The sequence below is a fragment of the Macrotis lagotis genome, chromosome 3, assembly GCF_037893015.1.
Source record: "Macrotis lagotis isolate mMagLag1 chromosome 3, bilby.v1.9.chrom.fasta, whole genome shotgun sequence".
Classification (NCBI taxonomy): Eukaryota; Metazoa; Chordata; class Mammalia; order Peramelemorphia; family Peramelidae; genus Macrotis; species Macrotis lagotis.
The window spans coordinates 244856525-244883953 of record NC_133660.1 but is presented as its reverse complement, the minus strand read 5'-3'; the positions used below and the strand labels follow the sequence as shown (position 1 = coordinate 244883953).

The 27429-nt window shown below is 38.8% G+C and overlaps 1 protein-coding gene across 9 annotated transcripts in view; it reads right to left on the bottom strand.

The window, feature by feature from the left end:
• Positions 1–8694: 8694 nt before the first annotated feature.
• NAV2 (neuron navigator 2) overlaps positions 8695–27429 on the bottom strand; it is a 436581-nt gene continuing 417846 nt past the window's right edge. For all 9 annotated transcript variants that reach the window (XM_074230361.1, XM_074230362.1, XM_074230365.1 and 6 more), the window contains 7 exons: positions 26205–26440; positions 25265–25419; positions 24965–25036; positions 23914–24110; positions 23249–23367; positions 10744–10947; positions 8695–9660 (listed from right to left, as the gene is read on the bottom strand). In XM_074230361.1, the coding sequence (XP_074086462.1) occupies positions 9535–9660; positions 10744–10947; positions 23249–23367; positions 23914–24110; positions 24965–25036; positions 25265–25419; positions 26205–26440 (1109 nt within the window). In that variant the 3' untranslated portion in view covers positions 8695–9534. The remainder of the gene's footprint in view (positions 9661–10743; positions 10948–23248; positions 23368–23913; positions 24111–24964; positions 25037–25264; positions 25420–26204; positions 26441–27429) is intronic.

The window sequence follows — 27429 nt, the reverse complement described above, 5'->3', positions numbered from 1 at the left end:
TCTCTTCCACAATACCGCCACATGACCATCCAGTCTTTGCTTGAAGGTCTCCAACCAGAGAACACTGACACCTCTCAAGGCCACCTGTTCCACTTCTGGTCATCTCTAATTGTACATTTTATTTACACTGAACTCAAATGTGACACTCTAAGTTCAGACCTCTGGGCAACAAACAAATCAGATCTAACTCCCTGACAGACCTCCAAAGGCTTGTCTAGAATCACTATCCTTGGTCCAAGTCATCTCCAAACTCGACATCCTTTGAACTTCCAACTAATCATGTATTGGAGGTCTTTAGTCCCATGACCATCTTCCTTGGACATACCAGTTTATCATTGTCCTTTCAAAAGTGGACCACACGGAACAGAAAACAATACTCCTTATAGAGGGTGATTGCAACAGATTACATTGGAACTAGGGGAACTAGGTGCCTCAGAGGATAGATGCCAGGCCAGAATCAAGAAGACCTGAGTTCAAATCCAATCTCAGGTGCTTACTATGTATGTGCCCCTGGGAAAGTCACTTCACCCTGTTTGCCTGATAAGGCAAATGAACTGGAGAAGGTAATGGCAAACCACTCCAGTATTTACCAAAGAATCCTCAAATAGGGTTCATGAGGAATTGGATATGCCTGAAAATGACAATAACAACAACAATGGAACTCTCACATCTCTTTCCTGGAAATCCTATAGTCCTGGATCTATGCATCTTATAAGGCAGCCTAAGATGCCATTTTCTTTCTTCACACCCAGGTAGAATCAGTGCAAATCCAATGCCTCCCACTTTCTGCCAGAGGAAACAGGGTTGACTTACAGCTCTGTTTGATTTTTCTGGCCCTTTCTCTGCTCAAGAGTTGATTCATTTATCCTACCTACTTATGGAAAGGTTGAGGTTGGGCTCAGAGAACTAGGGTCATCAAATCCTGGGATCAAGATCCCCAGAGTCTGTAGCTAAAACCTTTCGCAGCAAGAGAATTTCGCAGAAGCATCAACTATAAAATGTGACTTTTGGAAGCATTGATTATGAATCTGCTGTGTATCAGACACTTTGCTAGGTATTGCCAATACAATAATGAAATACTTTTGGTCCCCCAAAACCTTGATTTTACTGAATGATACAACACATATATTTGCAAGTATATATTTTCCTTTTCTTTCTTAAGTTTTTGTGGGGTAATGGGGTTAAGTGACTTGCCCAAGGTCACATAATAAATGTCAAGTGTCTGAGGCTGGCTTTGAACTAGGGGCCTCCTGACTCCAGGGTTGGCACTCTAACCACTGTGTCACCTAGCTGTCCCCAACAAGTATATATTTTCAACAAAATTTGTACAGCATAAATTCAACATGATTATTAGGGGGAAGACACTAAGCAATGGGGGAAGGGAAGGAAGCTTCATGTACTAGGGAGAGCTTGAACCGAACAGTACTTGAGATTGATTTGGAGGAGAATATGAGCATCTAATAGTTTCATTTCTTTGAAAGCTGTTCATTCAATCACTTGAGCATTTAAATGATTTGCATTATGGTTGGATTCTGAAGCATGAATGAGTCACTGCCCCATTCTATTCCTTAAATGACAATAAGAATGTATGAGAATTCATTGATAAGAATACATGTAAAACAGACAAAATTATACACAAGGTAGTTTAGGAAGGCACTGGCTATTAGAGGGGGTCTCTGGAAAAAGTAATATAGGAGGTTGTGTTCCAACAACATGCAGAAAACTGTGCTAAGCACTAGGGGGTAGGAGCTTGTGTGTCCAGAGTTTTTTCCTGATTACAGGTTCCAAGATTCAGACAGACCAAAGAACAGCTGGGAAGTTTATGGGAAGAAATTCATACTATTTATTCTGTAGTTGTGTTGGCAGAGGGGGCATGGCACTAAAGGGGGCATGGGGACCACAGGTCCACACATAAATCTGCCCACAAATCAATCCCCATTTCTGAAAGTCTGATGGTCCACTAGTCCACTAATCTGCATCCGCAAGCCCACACTACATGCCCACAGGGCTGGGCATTTATAAGGGCAAAGGAGAAAACCAACATCATGCCAATTTTGAAAGTTACATGAATCTTAAGGCACAAACTAGTTGTACAGTAGTGACTAAGGAGACTCACATATATGTGACCTATATATGGCATTCCCATCTGGCCAGATACTTGATTTACAGGGGGGTAGTTTGAATGGAGGATGGGACAGAATCCATGAGGATACAGTCACTGGACTCAGGGACTTCACCTTGAAGAGATGGCACCTCTACCTCCTCCTGTTCTCTGCTGCTTTCCCATTCACAGAAGATTGCATGCCGGATACACTCCCTTTTCTTACTCAAATCTTGTTTTTGTCTTGCAGGCTCTTTTTGGAGCCAGAGACAGATTTGATTGGGTGGGCAGATAAGTTCACTATTCTCCTGATTAGCTAATCACTATAGCTTGCAGCTGTGGAGGAGGGTCTTGACCACAGACAGCAGGTATTTTGCTTGTTTGTTTTTTTGCAAGGCAATGGTTTTAAGTGACTTGGTCAAGGTCACACAACTAAGTAAGTATTAAGTGTCTGAGGTTGGATTTGAACTCAGGTCTTTCTGACTCCAGGATTGTTGCTCTATCCACTGTGCCACCTAGCTGCCCCAGTGACAAAGCATTTTGATGAAGATGATAGACAATCTATGTTCTCTGAGAAGCTATGTGATAGTAATTAATAAAAAAAAGTTATTTTGTGTTAGCTTTATGTTAAGTAGTGGTAGATAAGTTAAAAAACAGATGGTTCATTGGACAGAACATGGCATGCATTTGGGAAGACCTGAGTTAATGTCTTTGTGGCCTTGGCCTCAAACACTTTTTACTTGTGTGGCAATAGGCAAACTTCTATCTGCCTCAGTTTCCTTCACTGTAAAATAGGGATCATATTTTTTTTTGTTTTCTTTTGCAAAGCAATGGGCTTAGATGACTTGCCCAAGGTCACACAATCAGGTTATTATTAAGTGTCTGAGGCTGAATTTGAACTCAGGTCTTCCTGACTCCAGGGCTCGTGCTCTATTCATTATACCACCTAGCTGCCTCTAACAACCTCACAGGGCTGTTGTGAAAAATCAGATTAGATAACATTTTATAAATGCTTGGCTGAGAGTCTGTTTATTTAGTGAATGTTTATTCCTTTCCATCCAATCCATTCCACAAAAGGAAACTGTCTACACCCAAGGAATTTGTATTGTAATAGGAAGAAATAAAACTTATAAGGGGGCAGGTTGCCAAGGAAAGATGTTTGGACTTGGGAAACCGAAGGAAGTCTTAGGGCAGGAGCAGAGGCAATGTGGCAGTTGGATGAAACAGTTGTTAGAATGTCAGTCCAGAAGTCAGGAGAAACTGAGTTCATATCTGCCCTCAGACACTTACTAGCTGTGTGTCTGGCCAAATCACAACATTTTTTTTTGTTTTTGTTTTTAGGTATTTTTTTTTTGCAAGGCAAATGGGGTTAAATGGCTTGCCCAAGGCCACACAGCTAGGTAATTATTAAGTATCTGAGACCGGATTTGAATCCAGGTACTCCTGACTCCAGGGCTGGTGCTTTATCGACTGCACCACCTAGCTGCCCCTCACTTAACATTTTTTTGCCTCAGTTTCATCATCTGTAAAATGAGCTAGAGAAGATTTGGGAGTCCCCTTTACCCATGCGTTATCTCATTTGATCCTTACTACAACCTTGTGAAATGAGTACAATGGTTAAGAAAATCCCCAAAAGTGTCATGAAGACTCAGACATGACTGAAACATGACTGAAGAACAAGGCAATATGCATTTGATTATAGAGAAGTCGAGGGGGGGGCAGTAGGCAGATGATAAGGTGTGAAAACTGACCAAGGTTGGCTAGATAGGATGGACCATGAAGTCACCAATCAAGACTGAATCACTTCCCAAGGAGGGAATACCACTGAGTCTGTCAAAGCATTGTCTCTGGAGGACTGATTCTCAGGAGGGTAGAGCAACAAGATGATTGGTGTAGTGGAGGAAAAAGGGTAAGGGCACCACACCTGGGGTCACCTAGATTCAAATGCCATCTGACACCTACCAGCAGCAGGGATTATGGACAAATGTGCCTAGGATCCTCAATTTCCTTGTCTGTGAATTCAGAATAAAAATGACCATTGTACTCATTTCACGAGGTTGTAGTAAGGATCAAATGAGATAACGTATGGCTAAAGGGGACTCCCTAAAGTCTTAATGGAACTAACTGTAATTGTTTATAATGATACTAAGACTTTTGGGGACATCCTGAATATGTTAAATACTTTGCAAGCTTTAAAACACTATTTGTTAATTGTTACCGCTAGTTGTCAAATTGTACTAAATAGAGAAGTAACATCACATTCCATAAATTAAGTTCTGTTGAAAACATGTTAGATTCTTTTGTATCCAAATTCCTTATTTGGCAGAGCAGCTAAAAGGGGAAAGGGAGTTTGAGTCTCCCCTCCAAATGGGAGTTAGGAGGATCTGAGTTCAAATCTACCCTCACACACTTAATACTTATTTAGCTGTGTGACCTTGGGTACCTTTTTGCCTTGCAAAAAAGAAATATCTCATTTTGGGGGCATTTCTGTAATGTGTTTCATTATTTCCCATTAAACATTGACTACAGGCATAGCTTGCATTCATACAGTCCTCATGCTATATACACCCAAAATTCACGTCTGTAGCTGAGTGAGCCAATTTGATCTACATCAATTTAGGCTTTTTATAGTGTAGTGGGGTGGGGTAAGTGCGGCAAAATCAAATTTATATTTCCTATTTCAATATGCTTAAAAAACCCCCAAAGGTCATGGCATCTAAAACTCTCATTGGTTATGGTGGTTACATCCAGAGATCTGTGGTTTTCTCCATATGAATTCTCCTTCCCACTAATACAGATCACAGGATCCTTGTGTTTACCAGTCTTAGAGAGATGCTATGAGCGGTAATGAAATCATGACTCTATGACCAGTCTACTGGTGCTCCGACTTTTCAAAATCATAGTGGCTGGTAGCATTTAATTTGATGCCTGAAACACTTAACATATAAGTAGGCACTTGATAAATGTTTGTTGAATTCTATAAGACAGCAGATAAACAGTCCCAATGCTGGGTCTAAAAAATTGAGCTTTGGATGGCAATAGAGTGGAGTGGAAAGATCCCTGAATAGGGAGACATATGGGACTTGACTTCAAAATCTGCCTTTGATATTTACTTCCTTAGGATCTTGGGGCAGGTAACTTCATTTCCTTAGGTCTCCATGACCTCACCTGTGAAAAGAGAGAATAGGGACAGTTGTCCTCTTAAGTATCATCCCACTCTAGAACAGAATCCTGTAATCTCCTTTACTGGAGTTAGCAAGGGGTGATTTTCAAGGGAAAATGTTTAAACAATCAGCTCTACCAAAAAAAAGTATCCAGGAACGCTTTTAAATTTAATCTGCATCGGGGGCAGCTAGGTTGTGCAGTGGACAGAGCACTGGTCCAGGGACTCAGGAGGACCTGAGTTCAAATATGACCTCAGACATGGAATAATTACCTAGCTGTGTGACCTTGGGCAAGTCACTTAACCCCATATGCTTGCAAAAAAACAAAACAAAACAATATAATCTGCATCGCTTTCTGAAGTCTATGCAATCAACCAAACAACAAATCAGGCCTAATTTTTAATGAGTATTGATTTTCCAGTTCTAAATGCTCACAATGAAAATTTTAACAATTAAGAACTGGCTCCAATATTTTTCTGGCCACACCAAAAGGAATCATTAGGATTTAGGAGAGATTTGCTGTTATAAGTGTTTGTAATTCATAATCAGGTTCATCAATGATCCTTGCTTCAGTCCCAAGTCTCCAGCATAGTAGAAAAATGGGAGTTAAAAAAAAGAGCATCACATTGATATCTGAATGATCACTGAGAAGAGATGAAGAGGAGGTAGAAAATAATCATAGCTGATAAAGCATTGAGGTTGGGTTTTTTTACTAGAACTTATCCCTGATGGGCATCCTAATAGGACCAATATCAGCCTGGAATAAAACTGGCCTTGGATGAAGACTGTTTTACTGTAGAAGAACAAGTAAAACTATAAAAATCTGAATAAATAAGCATTGATTTTATTGAATCATCAATAATTTAAGACTGGTACAATCATCAATTTCATTCTCCATGATGTGGGGCATGATCTCCAACAGACCATTGGCAAATCTCAAATCTAGTGACAAATGAAAATTAAATAGGAAGGGAGAGAGGAAAGGAGGGAAGATGGAAACATCATACCGTACACAAAATACTCAATTCCTAGTTTTCTCTTTAAAAATGGCTAGAAAAAATTCATCAAAATGCAGCACTTTAATCAAATATTTACAATTTCTATGTTACAATGAAAAAATGTACATCTTATAGAACATATTTCATAAACCGTTCCACTGGAAACAACTAGGTCAAAACAGTAAACCCTCCATTTAATATCCACAATGTTGTTGTTTTTTTAAAATTTGAAATAGATTTGCCACAGTCAAACAAGTTTCAATACACAGAATATTGAAGTTTAAGCATCAACCATGAAATAAAAAAAAAAATTTCCCCATGTACAACAAAGGTCTAGCCAAGCCCCTTCCCTCCCCATCCCAGCTTATAAGACCTCCCCCATCTCATTTATGGCCTGCATATTCTTGGCAGTTTGGAAAGAAAACTTTTGGCTTCCACTCATAATTCAACATGAATGTTGCATAGAATCTTGTACATTTCAAAATGAGCCAAACTCTGTATAAAAAGGCAAAATGGAAGCATTTTGGACTAAGCCCTAAATGAGCAATCACTCTTTCAAAGGTGTGTTATGTATACTTAAAATGTGGTCAGATTTAAAAATGAAAACCAAAAACACCCAGGCAACCCTGCTTCCTGAAGTTTTAGAAAGGACACTGAGTTTGTGGTCATTACAAGGACTAAAGTATTGGTAATCACTCTTGCTCACAGTCATCCAAATGATCATTGAGTGATCAACACAGAGACCTTTCTGTGCTCGGCCACAGAAAGTTGGAAGAGAGAGAAGAGGAAAAGAGAGGAGGCAGGGAAGGGTGTTATTTGAAAAAAATAGTTTAAAAATAATCAATGGATGTGTATTCACAAGGTGGCTGGGATAATTACCCCAAAATGAGAGATCATCTTCATCTCCACCCAAATTCACAGTAGTAGAAAGTAAGGGAACCGCTGGGAAGTCAGCATCACATGTTAGTGTAAAAGATGATCATGTTTGGTTTGGGAGCTTGGAGGACAAGGGTTTGGTTCTTCAAACTAGAACCCAAACCAAAGGTAGATATCCCAAATCAAGGGTCATTCACTAGCTCCAGAAATATGCTGAGTTTACTCATTTTAAAGTAGTAACAAATATGACTGGCATTTCACTCACTGGTGGGGCATCAATTTTAGGAGACAGGAGATTATGAGTCATTGGCATATCAGAAGTTGTGATTGAGCAGGCTCATGTCAAGTTCTTACGGAGTAAAAAAAAAGTAGGGAAATCACAGGGAGTCATAACCTAGTTAGCAGAAAGTTAAGAGATGCAACAAAACAATTTTGAAAATAAACAATCCAAAACTACATGCAAATGGATATTTAAGATTGTTTTTTTTTTTGTTTTGTTTTTAAACAGGCAACTTAAAGATTTAACAAGCTCTTAAACATATACCAGGACATTGAAGAAATAGCACACTGGGTTCCTGTAAAGGTGGTTTGTATTGTTTGTAGAATGTTACAAGTTTGTCTTTTTTCCTGCAGAGAAGATGGATAATTGTCCAGTAACATTTGCAGTTGTAGACTAAAATGAACCTGACAACAGATCTCGTTTTTTCCTCCTGCTGTTTTTTTAAAGTGGCCACACATCCACAAAAGCAAATCTCTCAGACAAGGAATATTCACAGCAACTTGCATTCTCCTGTTTCACATGAAGAGATGACATTTTAGCCCTGTTTGTTTCATTAGAAAATCCAACCCCAGCAGATGCGGCACTAACATAAATGAGCAGTTTGTACAAAATAAGTAAGGCATCGTGTTTGGAAGTTCAGCACCCGAAGAGATCAGAGGAAGCTCGTCCAGATGGAGGCAGAGGCTGGGTTTTCCGGGAAGGGGTTGCCCGCACCCAGTGATCTGTGGCATATATATATTGGTTCCCATGGAAGGGGAAGTGCAATTCCTTTGGGAGGTGATCTCTCACCTCAATGAAGTCCAAGCCTGGCTGCTTATGTCACAGATGTGCGTTTGGAAGGAAGAGGAGGAAGAAGGACTACCGTGGCTCAAAGCTCACCCATGTTTTGACAGCATGGGCCCCTGCTACTTCAAAGAGACACGAGTACCCTAGGGCCCAGTAGCAAAAGACTGGGATATTGAGCTGTTAAAATGAGTAATGAAAAAAAAATCACATAGGACAAAAAAGAAAAGCTGATTCCTGCAGCTTTCATTTTCTCTAATATTTATCCATTTTGAATGTAAGGGTAGGAGGGAAAAAAAATCAGAATCAATGCTAGTCAGAAAGAGGAATAAAAACTCAATGTCCATTTCTGAGGAGGTGGGTATTCAGTTCGTCAAAGCTGTAGATTATCTCTCACTACACACAGTGCTTGAAGAAAAAAATAAAAGCAAAACATAAAACCTGATACATATATATATTCACATATATATACACATATATTTAACATAAGCATATATACACACACTGTTATGCACATATATGTGCATGTATGCCTTGTATGTGGTTGTGTGTATATATATATTATATATATAATATATATAAATTATTGTAAAAAAGTTCAAAAAGGTGTGAAGGAATTGAAACAAGTCAAACTAAGGTCCTAGGCAAAGAGAGCACCATTAAAAAAAACTGTGATTTTTCTTTTTTTAAAAAAGGTTTCCCTGCCTTGCAATTTTGCCTTTTGTTGACTATCACCAAGACAAGTACTCAATGGGGCACCAGCTCTTTGGAGCCAAGGCTGCTTGGTGGGGCTGCACTGATGCCCAGACCAGAACTCTTTCCAAAAAAAAAAGAAAAGCAGCATAGGCTTAATTTTCTGCCCCTCTCTAGATCCTTTAGTCTCCAAATAGTTCACACCCTGCTGCTATTTAGTTTCCAGGTTTCGAATGGATTTTCCCACCATTTTGTTTGTTTGTTTTCCGCACAATCCAGAAGAATCTTCAAGGTCTCAGGCATAGGAGCTCACAGAAAAAGAAGCAAAGAAAGTGAAAAGAAAGAAGGAAGGAGAAAGGGAGGAAAGAGGAAGAAAGAAAACATAGTGCAGTTGTCCCTGTCATTGAAAGGAAAAAGTCCCCAGGTTGTCTGACTTGGATGCCCGCACCCATGGTCAAGGCTGACAAACAAGGTTTCTTGTTCTTACAGTTCTAACACTGAGACTGAAGTCTGGGTTGAGAAGGTGCCTTCAGAGATAGTTTAGGGTATGCAGACGGAACTGGGAAATGAGGCGGGGGAAGAGAAGCATGAAAAATGGAGAAGGCCCAGGGTGGAGAAGGATTTTGTGTTTGTCCCTGATCACAAGGTGGACTCCAGAGATGAGTCCAAGATGTCATCCTGATGACTATTGCTGTTGGAATCACTATCATAACTCTGGGGGCTTGAATAGTTGGCTGCTTCTTGTAGCCTCATCAGCATGTTCATCTGTAAGAGAAAGTACAAAGGATTAGGAACTCAATCATACAGAATCTTAAAAAAATTTTTTTTAACATTTTTATTTTAAGTTTTGAGTTCCTACATTCAAAGAGCAATAAAACTGCGTATTCCCTTTGATCCAGTAAAACCACTACTAGGGCTATATCCCAAAGAGACCCCAAGAAAGGGTAAAAAAACCCCCCACATGTACAAAATATTTGCAGTAGCTCTTTTTGTATAGCATAGAATTGGAAATTGAGGGAATGCCCATCAATTGGGGATTGGCTGAACAAACTGGATAAATGAATGTGATGGTGTGCTATTGTTCTCTAAGAAATCATGAGGGGCAGGATTTCAGAAAATCCTAGAAAGACTTGCATGAACATCATGATGCTGAGTGAAGTGAGCAGAACCAGAAGAATATCGCACACATTAACCGCATTAGTTCTTTGGGACTGTCTTGGATCATCGTATTGCTGAGAATAGCTAAGTCATTCATGCTTCTTCATTGACTAATATTGCTGCTACTGTGTACAACATTCCACATAATACACTTCCTGGAAACATTTTTGGAGTTGTCCTTAACTTCTCAAATTTCTTATACTATTTCCCTTAGATGGCTCCAGAACCTTTGACTTATGCCCATCTAAATAGAACTGCAAGTGGACCCAGAACCAAAGTGGCTTTTCAGTAGTGAATAGTTATTGGGTGTGCTAAATTCTATTTACTGAAAGGTCATACGTTAGATTAATCCCTTTTTTTTCTATCTACCTGTCTAGTTATAGAGACTAATTTCTTTAAGCATCTGGACTTTTTTCTTATTCTTCTAATTGTGATATGTTTAAGAGAACGAGTCCATTGGAAGAATTCTAAACAGTATGAGGAAGAACCTTAAATTTGCCTATAGCTCTTAGAATTTTAAATTTTGTTATTTATTATTATTATTAATATTTTTATTAATATAAAAGTGCCAAATATTTTCTAAAGTCTGGGTGATGAAGATAACTGACCAATCTATTAGAAGAGAATAATCTCTAGGTTCTCCAGGAACAGTAACATTTTTTAATTCCCACTAGAAAATTGGAAACTCACCAGTGGATCTCCTTCTGCATCACTTGGAGGAACCTGTTTACTGGTTGAACCTTCCCGGGGTACAGAGTAGCCATCAAACCCAACATCTTCAGGTCGCAACTGGAGCAAAGGAGGCCACTCATGTTGCTGGGGGGTGGCTGCCCATGGATAAGTATCCATCACCCATTTAGCAGGATCTTCCCAGGGGGCTCTTCTTCCATAGAGCTAAAACAAAACATGAGATTAAAATCAGGTTCAGAAGTATTCAGATTGTGAAATAATGTGACTTTTGGAGACTTCAGAACTGGGTGTACTAAAGTTCTTCTCATCTGAAAAATTCTGGGTTGGTGATTTACTTTTTAATTCACAAAAATAAGGATGAATTATTCAAAGATTCCCAACTACTAAATTATACTCGGGTTCAACTAACACATGGTCTTTCCAGAGTCTCAAGAATCTAAGATAGCAAAGAGAAAAGAAGAGGTAGAAAGGACATGAAGTCTAAAAGATAGAACAAGACAATAAAGGAAGAGGCAACTGGAGGCTGGATCTTACTTAAGACCCTACAACTTATTTGCCTGACAGACACCTGGGGATGGCTTCCACTTGCAAACAGAAGTTGCTATAAAATCAGCTAATTACAAATCAAATTCAGCTAAACAAGGGTGCAAAGAGGATGGGAGAAAAATAGAAAACAGACACCAAATGCTTCACAAAGAAAAAAAAGTTTGCATAGGAGCCCCAGAGACATTCCCCTCTCCCAGTCATATGAACAAACAACAAATATCACAGGATATTTGTCTAAGTTTCAAGGATCTTAGAGCTTATAATGATCTACATGATCTTCAGATTTCACAGATGAAGAAACAGAGGCCCAGGGAGGTTAAGTGGCAGAGCTGGGATCTGAACATAGGTCTTAACTATAAACCACTTTCAGGCTCGCCCTCATAAACACTCTTTCCTGCCTCAGTTTCTTATATGTTGGACATTCCTAGCAGTACAACCACAAAAAGAACAGTCTGTGCTCTCAAGGCGACTCTTTTCCTCTGGTTTCCCAACCCTTTGAAAAAGTATTTTTCCTAATGGACAGCACATCAAGAATATTTCATATCCTTGATGGAAACCCAGGTTGTTTGGGAGTAGAAATGATTTTTTAATCTTGTTATCCTTACAGCATCTAGCAGAGTGATATGTGTATATGCTTGTAAATGGTGTATGTGTATTTACATACACCTAGCAGAGAGCTATATATGTACAGATGGGATACACATAAAAGCAGATTCATGCAGACCTCTAGGTATATAAACCCACATTTACTAGAGTGAGATAGATTGATAGATAGATCTCTCTAGATTTCTTATTTATAAATAGGACCCTAGATCTATCTATAGTTAGATAAGTATCAATAAATATAGCTACAAAGCTGACTATATAAAGATGTCTATAGATATCAATATCAATATCAGTCCTAGACGAATAAATATTTCTTGCAATGAATTCAATCATTATTTCTTCAATGTAGAGCTGAAGCAGTCTTAGAGATTATCTAGTTCAACCTCCTTCAGTTTACAAATGAAGAAATTCTTAGAACTCATCGAATCCAAATTCCTTCACTGACAGATGAGGAAACTGAGGTCCAATGGTAATGATTTCTATAGTACATTTAAAAAAATTTTTTTAGGTTTTTTTTTTTTTTTGGCAAGGCAATGGGGTTAAGTGGCTTGCCCAAGGCCACACAGCTAGGTCATTATTAAGTGTCTGAGGCCGGATTTGAACTCAAGTACTCCTGACTCCAGGGCTGGTGCTCTATCCACTGTGCCACCTAGCTGCTCCCTCTATAGTACATTCTTAAGGAAAGGCATTTGGTTACCTGATACAAAAGGGTATGAGAGTACAAACTGCTATTCATCCTGGTTTTGTTCAGTTGAACCTACAAAATTTGGGGCTTGTGGAGCACAAGTGTTATTTAAAAGTCACAGATTTCTTCTTCATTTTGTGTACATTTTATTATTCTAAACTTTTGTTAACTCCAGGTGAAAGAGTATTTGACAAATGTATAGCTCCCTAGTGGGCAGTTACTTCAATTTACTGACTGCCTGCCAAATTAAAACTGATTAACCTTAATGTATCAAGCCGGGGATATCAGTCTAGGGAGGGTATCACTTCTATTAGGGTGAAGAAAGGGATCAGTATCCAAAGATGACCTCTCACTTTCCCTCACATATAAAAAACATCTGCAAAAGTTGTTGGGGTCTTGCTTCCCTGGTTTTTTGTGAGTGACCCTTGTTTCATTCCATATGTTAGGGGAGACATGACCTAAGACAGAGTAAAGGTTTCAGTAAAAGCCTAATGGGGCTTTGTGACTTGCCTTGGAATATGATAATGCTTCACATTTCTGTAAGTTTTATAGTTAGAATATTATGAAGTAAGAAGTAGGCATGTTATTATCCCCTTTTGAGAGGTAAAGAGACTGAGACTTAGAAAAGTTAAGTGACTCATACTGTACATAGTTGCAGTTGTTAGACTTTATAACTCAGGGATGATGATGCTAGATCCAATGATTTGGGTGGGTTTGTTTGCTGTTGCTCAGTCATGCCTGATTCTTTGTGACCTCATTTAAGATTTTAAGGCAAAGTTACTGGAGCTGTTTGCCATCTCCTTTTCCAGCTCATTTACAGATGAGGAGACTGAGGCAAACAGGGTGCAGTATACTTGCCCAGGGTCATGCAATTAGGAAGTTTATGAGGCTGGACTTCTTGACTCCAGGCCTGGTGCTGTATCCACTATACCACCTAGCTGCCCTATCATTACATGATTACTTTATTTTACAGAGATAAATTAGTATGTAAAATGGGGCAAGCTTTTAGATTTCTGCCAACTTTACATAGTGGTCCCCCAATGGAAGCATGGCATGGACTATTAGAAAGTGCCATCTCATCCTTCTGACCTGAAGGAAGAGCTAGAAGTCATAGAGAATCTGATTTTCACAGATAATGTACCTAGCATATGAGAACGACAAGTGCTGTACCAGAAACCAGTAGGAACAGGGCTGGGTAAGAACCTTGGATAATGGTCACCTTGGTGTTCCAGCTCAGGCGAGGACTAGAATACAGGTACTATCCTCTTTCTCTTTATTTATAGCAAGAGACTTGTTTTCCTGTCTGAAAAATGGCCACAAAGTTTTCCTTTCCACCCTCCTGGGGTAGAATTTTTAAATGGAAGTGACCTAACATATGGAATGAAACAAGGGTCACTCCTGGGGTGGAAGAGTTAAATTTGGGGCAGCAAATACATTGGGTCACAGATTTAAAGCTGTAAGAGATGGACACCTTAGGCACACATTGCAAGTAGCTTCATTTGGACAATGTTTTTAAAGAGAGAAAAATGATGGACAAAGGATAAGGTACAAGCTCTAAACTCAGTGCTTGAATTCAAATCCCAACATATGAAGATAAAAATCCCAACACTTTTACTTCCTCTGCAATTGGGTAAGTCACTTATGCTCCTTGGGTTTTAGTTTCCTTCTCATAAAATGAGGAGCTAGACTAGATGATCTCTGAGGTTGCTTTCCTCTATAGAGAGAGAGAGAGCTAATAGCCTATGAGTAAGATGAAGCTGAAGATGCAGTGAGCACATGAACATCTTCAAAGACAAATTCATTAGTCTTCTGCTTGTATTTGGACATATCAAAAAATCATGGCAAAAAGCAGCTAGGTCATACCATAGTGAATAGAGGTCTACAGAGCCAGGAAGACTGATTTTTTTTTCTGATTTCAAATCTGACCTCAGAAATTTATCAACCATATAACCCTGGGCAAAGTCACTTCATCCTGTTTGCCTTTGTTTTCACATCCGTGAAATGAGCTCTTAGAGAAAGCAGTGGCAAACCAGTCTTGTGCCTTTGCCATGAAAACACCAGATGGACTCATGAAGAGTTGGACATGACTGAAACATGACTGAACGACAACCATCACAAAATGAAGAGTTGCCTCAACAGAATCATAAAGGAAAAAAAAAAGATTTTCAACTAGCAACAATAAACACATGATCCCAGATTGAGAAGAGACAAAGAGTGCTATAATAACAGAAGATGAAACACTTCCTTTCTATGTCTCTAGAACAATATATGGGATCAAAGCTTCAGTGGACTTTTCCTCCTGAATGGCTATATTTTTGGGACACCTTTATTTCACATTATGGGGAATTATTTGTCCAGAAGTGAATCTGTATGTAATTTTAAAAGATCAAGCAAAACCTTTGTGCTAAGCTAAAAACATGCAACTGACCGTTTACAAAGATGGTGTCAATAGGGGGCAACATTGGCTCATTCTCCAACACTAAACTCTGCTTTTCACTTCCTTTGAGGAAGGGTAGCATCTCTCAGACTGTAGCTTCAGAGGTACAGGTTGGAGGCACAATTCATTAGATCATATATTTAGAACCATAACGAATTGAATGGATAAAAGAGATTACAAATGAGGATGAATCACAAGCCTGGTGATTTCACCTTTACAGTATCTTCTTGAATACATTCCCTTCTCTCCCCTGACACTTCCTTTTCACCTCAAACTGGAACTACTGTAATAGCCTAGGCAGAATTGGCCTTCCTCAAGTTTCTCCCCTTGCCAACTCATCCTCCATTCAGTCACTAAAGTCATTTTCTTAAAGCCCAAGTATGACATGTCATTCCCTAATCAATAAAATCCAGTGGCTCTTTATCACCTTCAGAGTCCAAAAATGAAATGTTCTTTCTGGCATTTAAAATCCTTCATAAACCTATTCTATTACCTGCCTGTTGACTCTCCTTACACCTTAGTCCCTGCTGCTACATACTCCACCTTTTCTCTGGCTGTCTCCTACATTTTTAATTCTCTTGACTTTGTTTAAATTCCAATTAAAATTTCATCATTTATAGGAAGGTTTTCCCAACCCCCTTAATCCCTGTGTCTGCCTTCTATTAATGAATTCCTATTTGTCCTGTCTATAACTTGTTTGTACATTATCTGTTTCCTCTCTTTTTCTTTTTCTGTCTTTGTCTCTGTCTCTCTGTCTGTGTGTGTGTCTCTCTCTCTCTCCACATACATACACACACACACACACACACACACAAACACACACACAACCCTTTGATGATGAGCCTCTCAATGCAGGGATGATCTTTGGCTTCGTTTTCTACCTCCACTGCTAAACAGTGTCTGGCACACAGCAGGCAATTAGATGCTTATTGATTCAATCGCTTCACTGGAGTAATCTCTTCTCCTAGAAAACCAGAAGGATCTGGAGTGAAACACCCTTCACAAGGGCAGGAGAGTAAGGTAAGAAAAAGCCCTGAGGAGAAGCTAGACGGAGTGTCAGCCCTGGAATCAGGAGGAGCTGAGTTCAAATTTGGTCTCAGACACTTAATACTTAGCTATAGGATTTTGGGCTCTTAACCCCATTGCCTTGCAAACTCCCTGCCCTAAACCCCAACCCTGAGCTGTGAATTAGGAGACATGATTTTTAGATTTATAGAACTTTAGAAACAGATGGGACTTCCTGTTGATTCATTCAGGAATGTAAGAATGTCCAACTCTTTGTAACCCCATGTAAGAGTTCCCCCTTTCTTCTCCAGTTCATTTTATAGATAAAGAAACAAGGTGAAATGACTTGCCCCCCCCAACTCCTAAGAGTATCCAGAGGCATTCTAAAGATGACATGTAATACAGGGTATCCACAATAAACTCTCCTTGTCTCCCATAGTCTACTCCAGAAGGACTGGGTGCCATTTTGAACTGGTAGGTGTGAAGAGATTCCATAATCAGTGTTTCCTGCCTAAGAGTGATTGTTTCTATATGGGATTCTTTGACACTTACTGTCTCACTTGCTTTCTGACAGGCTGGCCATCACTAGTAAATGTTGAAGGCCATATTTGAACTCAGAAAGATGAGTCTTTCTGATCCCAAACTCAACTCTAACCAATGCCACTATCCAGCAGTCATGTAGAATGGATTTTAGGGATCTTCTACTCACAGAATTGGGGCAGTAGGTAGGGAATGGATAGAGTGCTGGACCCAGGTCTGGAAGACCTGAGTTAAAATCCAGCCTCAGACACACACTAGCTGTGTGACCCTGGAGAAGTCACTTAAACAACTTTTGCCTCAGTTTTCTCATCTGTAAAATGAGCAGGAGAAGGAAATGGAAAACCACACTGGTATATTTGCCAGGAAAAACCAAAATGGGGGTCATGAAGAGTCAAACACAACTGAAATGACTGAACAAAATTATAGTATCACCACAAGTGAGAACTGAGAAAAACTCAGAGGACAGCCTTGTCTAACTAGACCCCAAATCCCCCTTATACACAACTTTTAAATGGGTAACCAGACTTTTCCATAAAGGGTCTGCCATATGCACTATGTGTCATACTAGGTGCTAGGAATCCAATGACAAAAATGAAAGTCTCTATTCTCAGGGAGACCTCTGGTTGGAGTGGGGGGGGGTTAGAAATACCTCATTTTACACAAGTAGAAACTAAGTGTTGGGAATTCAAATTCAAGCAAAAAGGAAGTCCCTGCCCTCAAGATACTTATATTTTAATAAGTCTAGACAGCATAAACATAGAGCTGAAAGGAAGGAATGAAGGTACCTGCTGCAGGGTCTAGTTTTAAAGTCAGGAAGGTCTATTTCTTTCAGATTGGGTTGAGAGGAGAATGAAGGCTGGTTGACCTGGGTTTCTCCACAAAATGGTGAGCCCAGGAAGAAGTCACTATTGGGAGAAGGGGAGGGGTGGGCCTTGTGGAGGGATATTCCAGACTCAGAAAGTCCTAGGACAAAGAATGACTTGTCCAAGGTCAGAATGCAAGGTAACAGAAGGGGGTATATCCTGAAAAAAAGAGTAGGAAATGCAGCATGATATGATGGAGAGCTAGCCTATGTTTCCGGAAGACTTGGGATCCTCTTTTGCTCCCAACACACACACTGGCTGTATTTCTATGTTCCAGTTTCACCTTTATGAAATGACATGTTAAACATGAAGCTGTATTAGTGAGGGACTTCCCATGTCTGGAAATCCAGTTATAGACAAAAAGAAAAATGCTTTATTAAAAACTGTTTAAAATGACCTGAGTGGTCAAAACTGTTTCCTTCGATATATTTTGCATGATTTCACATATAGAATTGAAATCATATACTTGTCTTCTCAATGGGTGGGAGGGAGGGAAAGAATTCAGAACTCAAATTTGAAAATTAACGTTTCAAATAAATACATGATCCTGAATTAAAGGGGAAAAAAGACTTTCAGAACTATAGCAGTATTTTTCATACATCAATGAATTCTGTGAGGCTTCTGTGGGTCTGTGTGAAGTGTAGCACCTTAGGAGCAGATATCACAATTGTACTGCATATATATATATTTATATAGTGGAGCCACTGAAGGATCCCCCCCCCAGCTCCTAAGAGTATCCAGAGGCATTCTAAAGGTGACATATAATACAGGGTATCCACAATAAACTCTCCTTGTCTCCCATAGTCTATTCCAAAAGGACTGGGTGCCATTTTGAACTGGTAGGTGTGAAGAGATTCCATAATCAGTGTTTCCTGCCTAAGAGTGATTGTTCCTTTTTGGGATTCTTTGACACTTACTGTCTCACTTGCTTTCTGACAGGTTGGCTATCACTAGGTTGAATATCTATTCATGAAAGATAAAAACATCAAAAGGAGAGAAGTCACTTGACCCTTTGAGCACTCCCTTGTTGGCAGGGGAAGTCTGCTGATATAACCCCTATTGTTCACAATTTCATGAGAAACCAGTAGAACTTTTATCACTGTCTTTGGATTGTCAACCAGAGGGCAACGATCATCAAGGTGGCTTTCTTAAGAAGGTTATGACTGGAACAGAAATTTCTCATGGGAAAATATAGAGTCTCAGAGTACAGAAGCAAAATCTCCCTTTTCCATTCACCCCTGAGGATGGAAAGTTTATACATTCAGCAATTTTCCTGGCCCTCCTCAGCAACACTGTGGCTTTTGACATAATCCTTGTTTCCCTTGCCAAGTAAATTCAGGATAAGAGAGAACAGAAATAGGTGAAAAAAAATAGGCCAATCAAGTCCATTGCTTCAATGTTCACTTTTCACATAGTGAAAAAAAAATCATCTCATCAGTCTCATTCCTGTCCTTGTCTTCTTTCCCTAACAGACATTTGGCCTCAGAGACTTCAGCCTTGGAAATATTTATGAGATAAACTATATATCAGAAATCAGGTGGGATAGGATGTATCAGACTATGCTCAAAGAATGAATGTTACATTATATTCTGGATTAAGTCCTTATTAAAGATTCACTTTTAGAAGTAAATAGAACCTAAATGATGTTCCATTTGTCACTTTGACAAAACATTATCACAAAGGAAAAGAAAGTTTGGAAAAAGAAATTCTGTTATGGGGCAGGAAGAAGGTCAACATCGCCACTTTTGTAGTAAGTGCTTTCTTGCAATGACTTCTTCTGCAGGAGTGCTACATGAGGACTATGATGGGAAGTACCACCTGAATGTAGAGTCAGAAAATTCCTTAGAAATCACTTAGTCTTGGGGCAGCTAGGTGGTGAAGTGGATAAGAGTGGAGTCAAGAGAACCTGAGTTCAAATCCGGCCTCAGACACTTATTACTTAACTGTTTGTCCTTGGGCATGTATCCTAACCCCATTGCCTTGCAAAAACCAAAAAAAAAAAAAAAAAAAAAAAAAAAAAAGAAAGAAAGAAAGAAAGAAAGAAAGAAAGAAAGAAAAGGAAATCATCCAGTCTAATTCCTTCATATTAAAGATGAAGACAATGAGGTACAATGAGACATGTCACATAGATAGCAAGGCTAACGTTTGAGTCCAGGTCCTTTGATCCTAAATCTAATATTTTTGACACAATATTTGTTACATTTTATAAAGCACAAGTTGATATATTTACAAATGAAAAGTAGACTTTTCGGTCAAAAGATTTTTGAGCTGAAAAACAAAGGGGTTCTTGCATTCAAAGATGTTGAGAACCACAGCAAGTGAAGCAATTTTGAGATTGTATTGTTTGGAACTTATGAGCTTCTGCTGTTGTTCAGTCTTTTTTTTTTTTAAGTGATGCCAGACTCTTTGTTATCCAATATGGGTTTTTCTTGGGAGAGTGGTTTTTCATCTCTTTCTCTAACCCATTTTATACATGGAGAAATTGGGGCAAGCACATTAAGTGACTTGCCTAGACTCACCCAGTAATAAATGTCTGAAGCCAAATTTGAACTCAAGAAGATGAGCCTTCCTGACTTAAGGTTCAGTGTTCTGTGCTCTCTAGTGCCACCTTAGTGGCAAAATTATACAATAGCCACTTGTAGAGGTTATTGTAGTATTGCATCCCTTTAAGATAAAGTCTATCACCTATTCATAAGAAAATAAAAGATAATTAGATCTCTGGAAATGGTAAGACACAGCTGGTGGAGCTGTGAATTCGTTTAACCTTTATTGGAAAGTAATACAAGTTATAAAAACATTTATACTATAAGACCTACTTAGTCCTACCACCAAAAAAAGTTATCAACAGACTTTTTTTCTACAAATATATATATATATATATATATGTATATATGTATATATTTTATATTGCTGGGAGAAGGGGAGGGGTGGGCCTTGTGGAGGGATATTCCAGACTGAGAAAGTCCTAGGACAAAGAATGACTTGTCCAAGACACTGATTAACCAAAGCACAACATCCAAAATTTTTGAGATCCTTCATCCTAATGTATAACTGAATAGAAATTAATACATCAATTTCCCAGCAATATATATATATATACATATATATATATATTATATATGTATTAGTTTTTGCAAGGCAATGGGGTTAAGTGGCTTGCCCAAGGTCACACGGCTAGGTAATTATTAAGTGTCTAAGGTTGGATTTGAACTCAGGTACTCCTGACTCCAAGGCCAGTGCTGTATCTACTGCGCCACCTAGCCACCCCCTACAAATATTTCTAATAGCACTATTTGTAATCACAAAAACAAATTAAAAAGAGGGCCTGAAATAAAATGTGTCCAGAAACTTGCAAATGTTTGAGAAACTTATGGTCCATGGATGTCATGGATTAGAATGCCTTAAGAAGCAATGAGTGTGACAAAGCCAAAAACTCATGAAAAGACTTATATGAATTGACTCAGAATGAAAAAAGGAGGACCTAATGAATATATACATTGACTATAACTATGTCAAAACAGAAATAATAACAAATATGCCCCATATGCACAGAAAAAGAACGAAAATAAAAATAATGCAGGGAAAACATTTAAAGTTTGAGAGTGAGATGAAAAGTAAGTAAATAAGTATTCTCACAGAAATGTATCAGTTTATAATTACTTTCTGGTTATTTATTTCATATATTTGAATATTGTACTTGCCATTAGAAGTTTAAATAAAACTTTCATAAAAATTAAAAATAAATTGAAATTATTTGCTAATTTATTAAGCTCATAGTTCCCTGAAATAGTTCATATGCATTTAAGTCCCATAGAATCTGGAAGCAACCACATTTTCTTCAAGATGTGTATATGCATTAATTTTTTTTTGTTTTTTACCTGGATTCATTTGAGGAAAAAAATTTGAAATAACTGACAGTAATCCTAATATTAGAGATCTGCAAATGGCTTTACATATACTATTTCATTTGATTCTCACAACCAAACTGTAAGTTAAGTAGGTGCCATTATTGTTCTTAGTTTAAAGATGAGGAAACTGACTGAGAGACATTCCATGAGATGCTTAGGGTTACACAGCTAGCCAATACCTGAGATGAGATCTGAACTCAGGTATTTTCCTGACTTCATGCCCAGTCCTCTGTCCACTAATGCTCTATTCTGAATCATCATTATTGTGTGCATGACCTTGGGATCTCAAAAGCTTGGTCAATGGAGCACCAGTTCTCATAGTAGGTCTAATGAAACTGGAAAGGTTTTCAAGCAAGCTAGGAAATGTCTAGCAACCAAGAATCAGCCTAGTTAGGTCTTAGAGATGCGAATTAATGCACTGCTTTCAGAGTGATGAATTTTGGGGCATATATATTTTAGAAGGCTTGCCATGGATTGTAATCTGTGTCAGTGGAGAAAAACTACTGGCAAAATGAGAGATCCTAAGAGTACTGCTTAATTATGAAAGATCTGGTAGATGTAAGGGTCTATATCTAAAGAAGATGTTAAGGACCAATCCATTCTCCATGCAAAATAATCCTGGTAATACATTTTGATTAGTCCTTTATAATTATTTCTTGACTGTTCAAACATATTCATTCCATGGGACACTGATTAACCAAAGCACAAAATCCAAAATTTTTTGAGATCCTTCATTCTAATGTATAACTGGATAGAAATTAATACATCAATTTCCCAGCAAGTGGTTAGCTAATGTCTTCTTCAAGACCTTAAAAAAAGGGGGGGCAGCTAGGTGGTACAGTGGATAGAGCACAGATCCTGGAGTCAGGAGGGCCTGAGTTCAAATCCAGCCTCAGATACAATTCTTACTTAGTTGTGTGATCACGGGCAAGTCATTGAACCCTATTGCCTTGCAAAAACAAAACAAAACAAAACAAAACAAAACAAAACAAAACCCGACTCGATACAATGGGGAACTCTCTATACTTCTTGAGGCAACCCATTCCATTTTGAGACAGCTCTCCTAATTAGGAAGATTTTCCTTCCCAGAACTGAAGTCTTCCTATCTGTAACTACAACCTATTGCTGCTAATTCCGATCTCTAGGATGAAGCAGAATAAAACTAATCCTTCTTCCACATGATCACATAGCCAGTCCTCAAAAGTCCAAAGGTAGTAACAATCACTCCCTGACTTCTCAAGTGTTTTCCAGGATCAACATCCTCAGTTCTTTTCAAGTTATATTTTGCTTTGACTTCTTCTGAAGGACAACATTGCTGGCATTAATCACAAAGACAAATCTCTCCCAGGTTTTTTCCATATTATCTATGGCTTCTCTAAATGCACTACACTAGCAAATATTGACTTATTTTAATGCCTACAGTTTAAACAAACTCACAAACATTACTAGCATCTGACCCCAGTGGATAATGTCTATCCTGATTGTTGAGAAAAGAGATTTTGTGAACTGGCTTGAAGATTATTCCCTCTGGCATTTTGCCTATTAATTACTCAGCTTTGGTTTTGAAATACAGATATAGCTTCTTATACTGCCTTCAGGATCAACAATAAAATTGTCACAGGCTCTAATTTTAGCATAACTGTTGGACTCCTTGTGCTTAGCACAAGGTGAAAAATTCATGTATTCATGATCTCCAGCTGCTGCAGACAGTTACTACAGCTTGGAGTCATTTGGCTGGCAGGGAAATTTGTATGCACACCCACTTCTTTCCTCTTCAATACGATAGCTGGATGGCAGCCCATGATCAAAAGCTTTTATATCCTGGACGAATAGGATCTCTTAGAAGAGGGTGGAGTTATCTGATTGTCAAAGGAGCCTAGTTCAGAGGGAAGCAGTTCCCAAATGCTCCCCTTACCTGGAGTCCTTCTCTGACTGCTTCCAGGAGATAAGGGATAATTGAGTAGTTCCACAAGTCTGTAAACCAAACCCTGGAACCATCCACATCTATGGGGCAGGACAGGAAGAGCCTAGGACCTGAAAGAGGACAAGAAAAGGATCAGAGACTCAAATGGAGGTATGACTTCAAGTTGAGTGCCCTTGAGAGGCAGTACCATGGAGAGGGGAATGATCAAGCAAAACATGAGGAAATTGACAAGAGTTGCTAAACTACTAAAATTGTTTAGCTACTAGACTTTATGAGTGTAGAGAAAGAACACCTCACAGGGTTCTGATCTGGTAGATGTACTCAAAAGTGAAGGATCTAAAAGGACAGTTTCTGGTGTTGGCCATTTTGAATATCAGGGTCTTTCTCACACCTCTTAGAGAAAATCGTTTTATAGGTAGCTCTTGGTCATATAGGATCTCATCATTTAACCTTCTCTTTTTTTGGCCTCTATTTCTCGTCTTTCAGGCACTTCATTTCCCAACTCTCTCAGGGTCATGATATTTTAGAGGGCTTCCAGAGTGCCCACCATTTGAGACTGTGAGAACATTTAGGCATCCACTTTTCCACTTTGCCTCTTCTTTATTCCAAATCATTGAACCATCATACTGTGGGCTCAAAGCCTTTTCAACTCTCACCGATAGTGACGTCTGAAGAGCTATGAGCCTCAAGGAAGCGGTTGAGATGTTGCCAGACCTTAGGGATCCAATCAATGATTTTCACAAGCTCAGCATTCCGTACACGGCCACTGATTTCTGTTTCAATGAGCTTTCTCCTCAGGAAACGGCTGAGAAAACCTTTTACTGGCTCAGTATGGTTGGCACACAGCACCCATCTAGAAAAGAAAGTAGCCCTAAAGGGTTAATATTTCTTTGCAAGTCACATTTCTGGTCACAGCTCTCCAATCAAACCATATTAAAATGTCAATCTTGCTCCTACTTGCTTTTAAATCTGACATATAAGGAGGTCTTAGAAATGGCATGTGGCATACTATTCAGGGTATAACAATGGTATATTCTAGCCCTATCCTCCCAGCTTGTGAGTCTTCTCCCTTGACTTAGTTGCAGTAATTGGAGAGGACTACATAAAGACAGTAGTTGGTGTGCTTGGCAAGTTGAAGGATATAAAGCTATTCAATGAGCTCCTTTCATTCCGACCATGACAGCAACTGAACAGCAATCAATCAACAAATATTTATTGAACACATTCTATGTTCCAAATAATTCTTTCTTTCCCTCCACTCATATCCCATACTTTTTGGAAAAAACCCAATAATTTTAGTCCTAAAGATTGTCATATGTGAATATATCTAATAACTCATTGTGATGTAGTTCATCTTCATCAAGCCTCATTTAGGGGTTATGGGAATAGAGAAGAAATGGGAGAAGAAGGGTAAGTCCATCTGGGATTGATAATAGATGAACAGAAAATCAAGGTCTTATAGACTCAGAAGCTTGGAAGATGCTCTCAAATAACAGCTTTCGTCAGTCACATTTCCTTTCATCACTGAAGAGGAGAGATGTCAATAGGTGGTGTGCCTATGGCCTGTTATGGGTAATGGCCTAGGATAGATTAATCACTCCCAAAATGGTCAAAGAATTGAATTGCTAATAGCTGTAGAGTAGGGAGAGAGACCACTATCTTTCATGTCACTCCCAATTTTTGTATAGCACAATTGATATGTCTTACCTGAAATTGTGGTGAAGCTGTAGGTTGGGAGTGGAAGAGGTAGCCTGGTTCATTGTGCCAATTATGTAAGGACTGAAAAAATTATAAGAGAGAAAGTATAAGTCAAGAGAGAATTACATACAAGAAACATCATAGTATTTGTACCTTGTAGACCTTTTAGCATCTAAATAACCACCTGGTGGTTAATATAATAGTCAAGAAGTAATTACTGTATTGCTCCACTAATTCGTTGGTACTCAATTACATCAACTTATCTGATTGGATGTGCAAGGCTCCACAAGTATTCAAGTATCTTTTTACCATTTATGGTACTTGCAGTTCAGTAGCCCATTGAAGATCTCGCCCAAGGAACTGACATGATGGAGGTTGTCCAAAATGATAACTAGAGGCATATCCACAGGGCTGTTTTCACTGTTGCATTGCTCGGCAAGGTTAGACAGGTATTGGCGTAGTTCCTGTAAGGGCCCCAAGAAGAGGAAAAAAAAGAACAAGTCAGTGAGAGTTCTCTGCATGAAGAAGCCAAATTCTCTCTGGAAGGCCAGATGTTTCTGAACTTTTTTGGTACCCATTCAAAGTTACCCATCATAGATCATAGATTCTGGAAGGGGAAAGGGTCTCAGAACCTGCCACCTAGGCCAACACTCTTGTTTTGCTGATGAAGAAAATGAGGAAGTCCTATGTACCAAAGATGGGATTTTTTTTCCTTTAAAATTAAGTTTGCTTTCTACCATACTATTCATTTCTTAACATAGTCTGGGTACCAACTGAGCACCTAATAAAAAGCATGCTGTTAATTATTTTTTTCATAGAATGTTGGTTTGTCAAACTGTGGTCCATGAAACCCCAGTAAATTTCATCTGACGTGATTAAGAATTTGTAAAATTTTCAATATTAATGTCTCCCTCAAAAATATGGAATTTGAGATTATTGAAAATTTTTACTATAAAAATAGGTTCAATTTCATTTCCCAAATTATCCCCTCATTTGTGTAGGCCAAGATTATTCTGTCACTTCTAAGCCATGCCCAGAGGCAGGTTTTACAGATTTTTTTTATATCTTCCAGATTATTTATATTTGGGGGCTGAAGAAGCAAAAAGGGGAACCTGGGAAAATAAACATGCAACCCAAGTTATAAAATATAGATTATGGAAAAGTAATTTTCACTATTTTATAGAAATTGCCAACTATCTAGCAAGGGCCAGTAGTAGCTCATACATGGACCTTAATTTAGTTCACTTACCTTGCTAGATTTGTGGTCTACATTGAAAGTGGAAATGACTCCATCTACTAGCTTCCGGCCCTCTCGGAGGACCATGTATTCAGACAGACGGTTAGCCAGGTAGGTTTTTCCAGTTCCACTGGGCCCAGAGAGTATGATGCGCCTGTGTTCTGTCAGGAGGGTGACATACCGTTGAAGGATGGGTTTGGGAATAAGAGATTCAAAGACCAGACAGTCCAGGCTGTTTTCAGAGAGGCCTACATTTGAGAGAGAAATGCAAAGAGTAAGATTTCCCTTGACTAACAAGGTCTAAGGTTTGAAAAGCACATCAAACAAGTTATCTTATTTGAGCATCAAGACAGTCCATCAAGACAAGGTGTGTGCTAGATACCATATTTATTATTTTTCCTATTTTATAGATGAGTATATTGAAGCTCAGAGATGCAAAGCCATTTGCTAATTCTAAGACCAGAAAGTTATTCATTATGCCAAAATTTTCTGCGCCATTGTATATTTTCCCTGTCCTATGCACACTCCTATATACGTATATATAATCTGTCCCAACATCGCAACTGATAGAACGGACTCCCCTTCTCCTTGCTGTCATAAACCATTTGGCCATTTCACTTTGTATCCTCAATTCCTAGCACAGTATCTGCTTGAAAACTGCCTTCCCAGTCATAAATAGAAAACCAAGTAGGGAGTATAGCCTATGCTTTATGGTCCAAGATCATGGTGTTAATTGTTGAAGCTGTTGTTTTCATCATTTTTGTCTTTCTTTGCCTTCTACCCCAGCTTCTGTTATACTTCTTCCCTCCCCTTACAGTCAAATTTTTGAAAAATTTGTCTCAATCTAATGTCTCCAGTTTCTCACATCAATCTCTCCTGTCCTTTGTAACAATATGGCTTCTGTTCCTATGACTCACATGAGATGGAGACCATCCATGCAAAAAATTCCTTCTTCTGTGAAGTCTTCTAGCATACCCTCCTATTGGTAATGCTCTCTTCCCCTTGGACCATAGAGCTCTGGACTGAATTATTATCTCTTATTGTGTATTATAGATATCTGCTGTTTACATTTTACCTCCTAAAAGGAGACCCCATTAAGAAGAGAGATTTCACCTTCTAGATTCTACTTCCCTACCCAGATAGTACTCAATTTCTTCCTCTTCATGAATTGATTCCCAGTATTTTACCCACCTTCCAAATGATCCTTCAGTATCTGACAGATCTCATTCTAACTTAA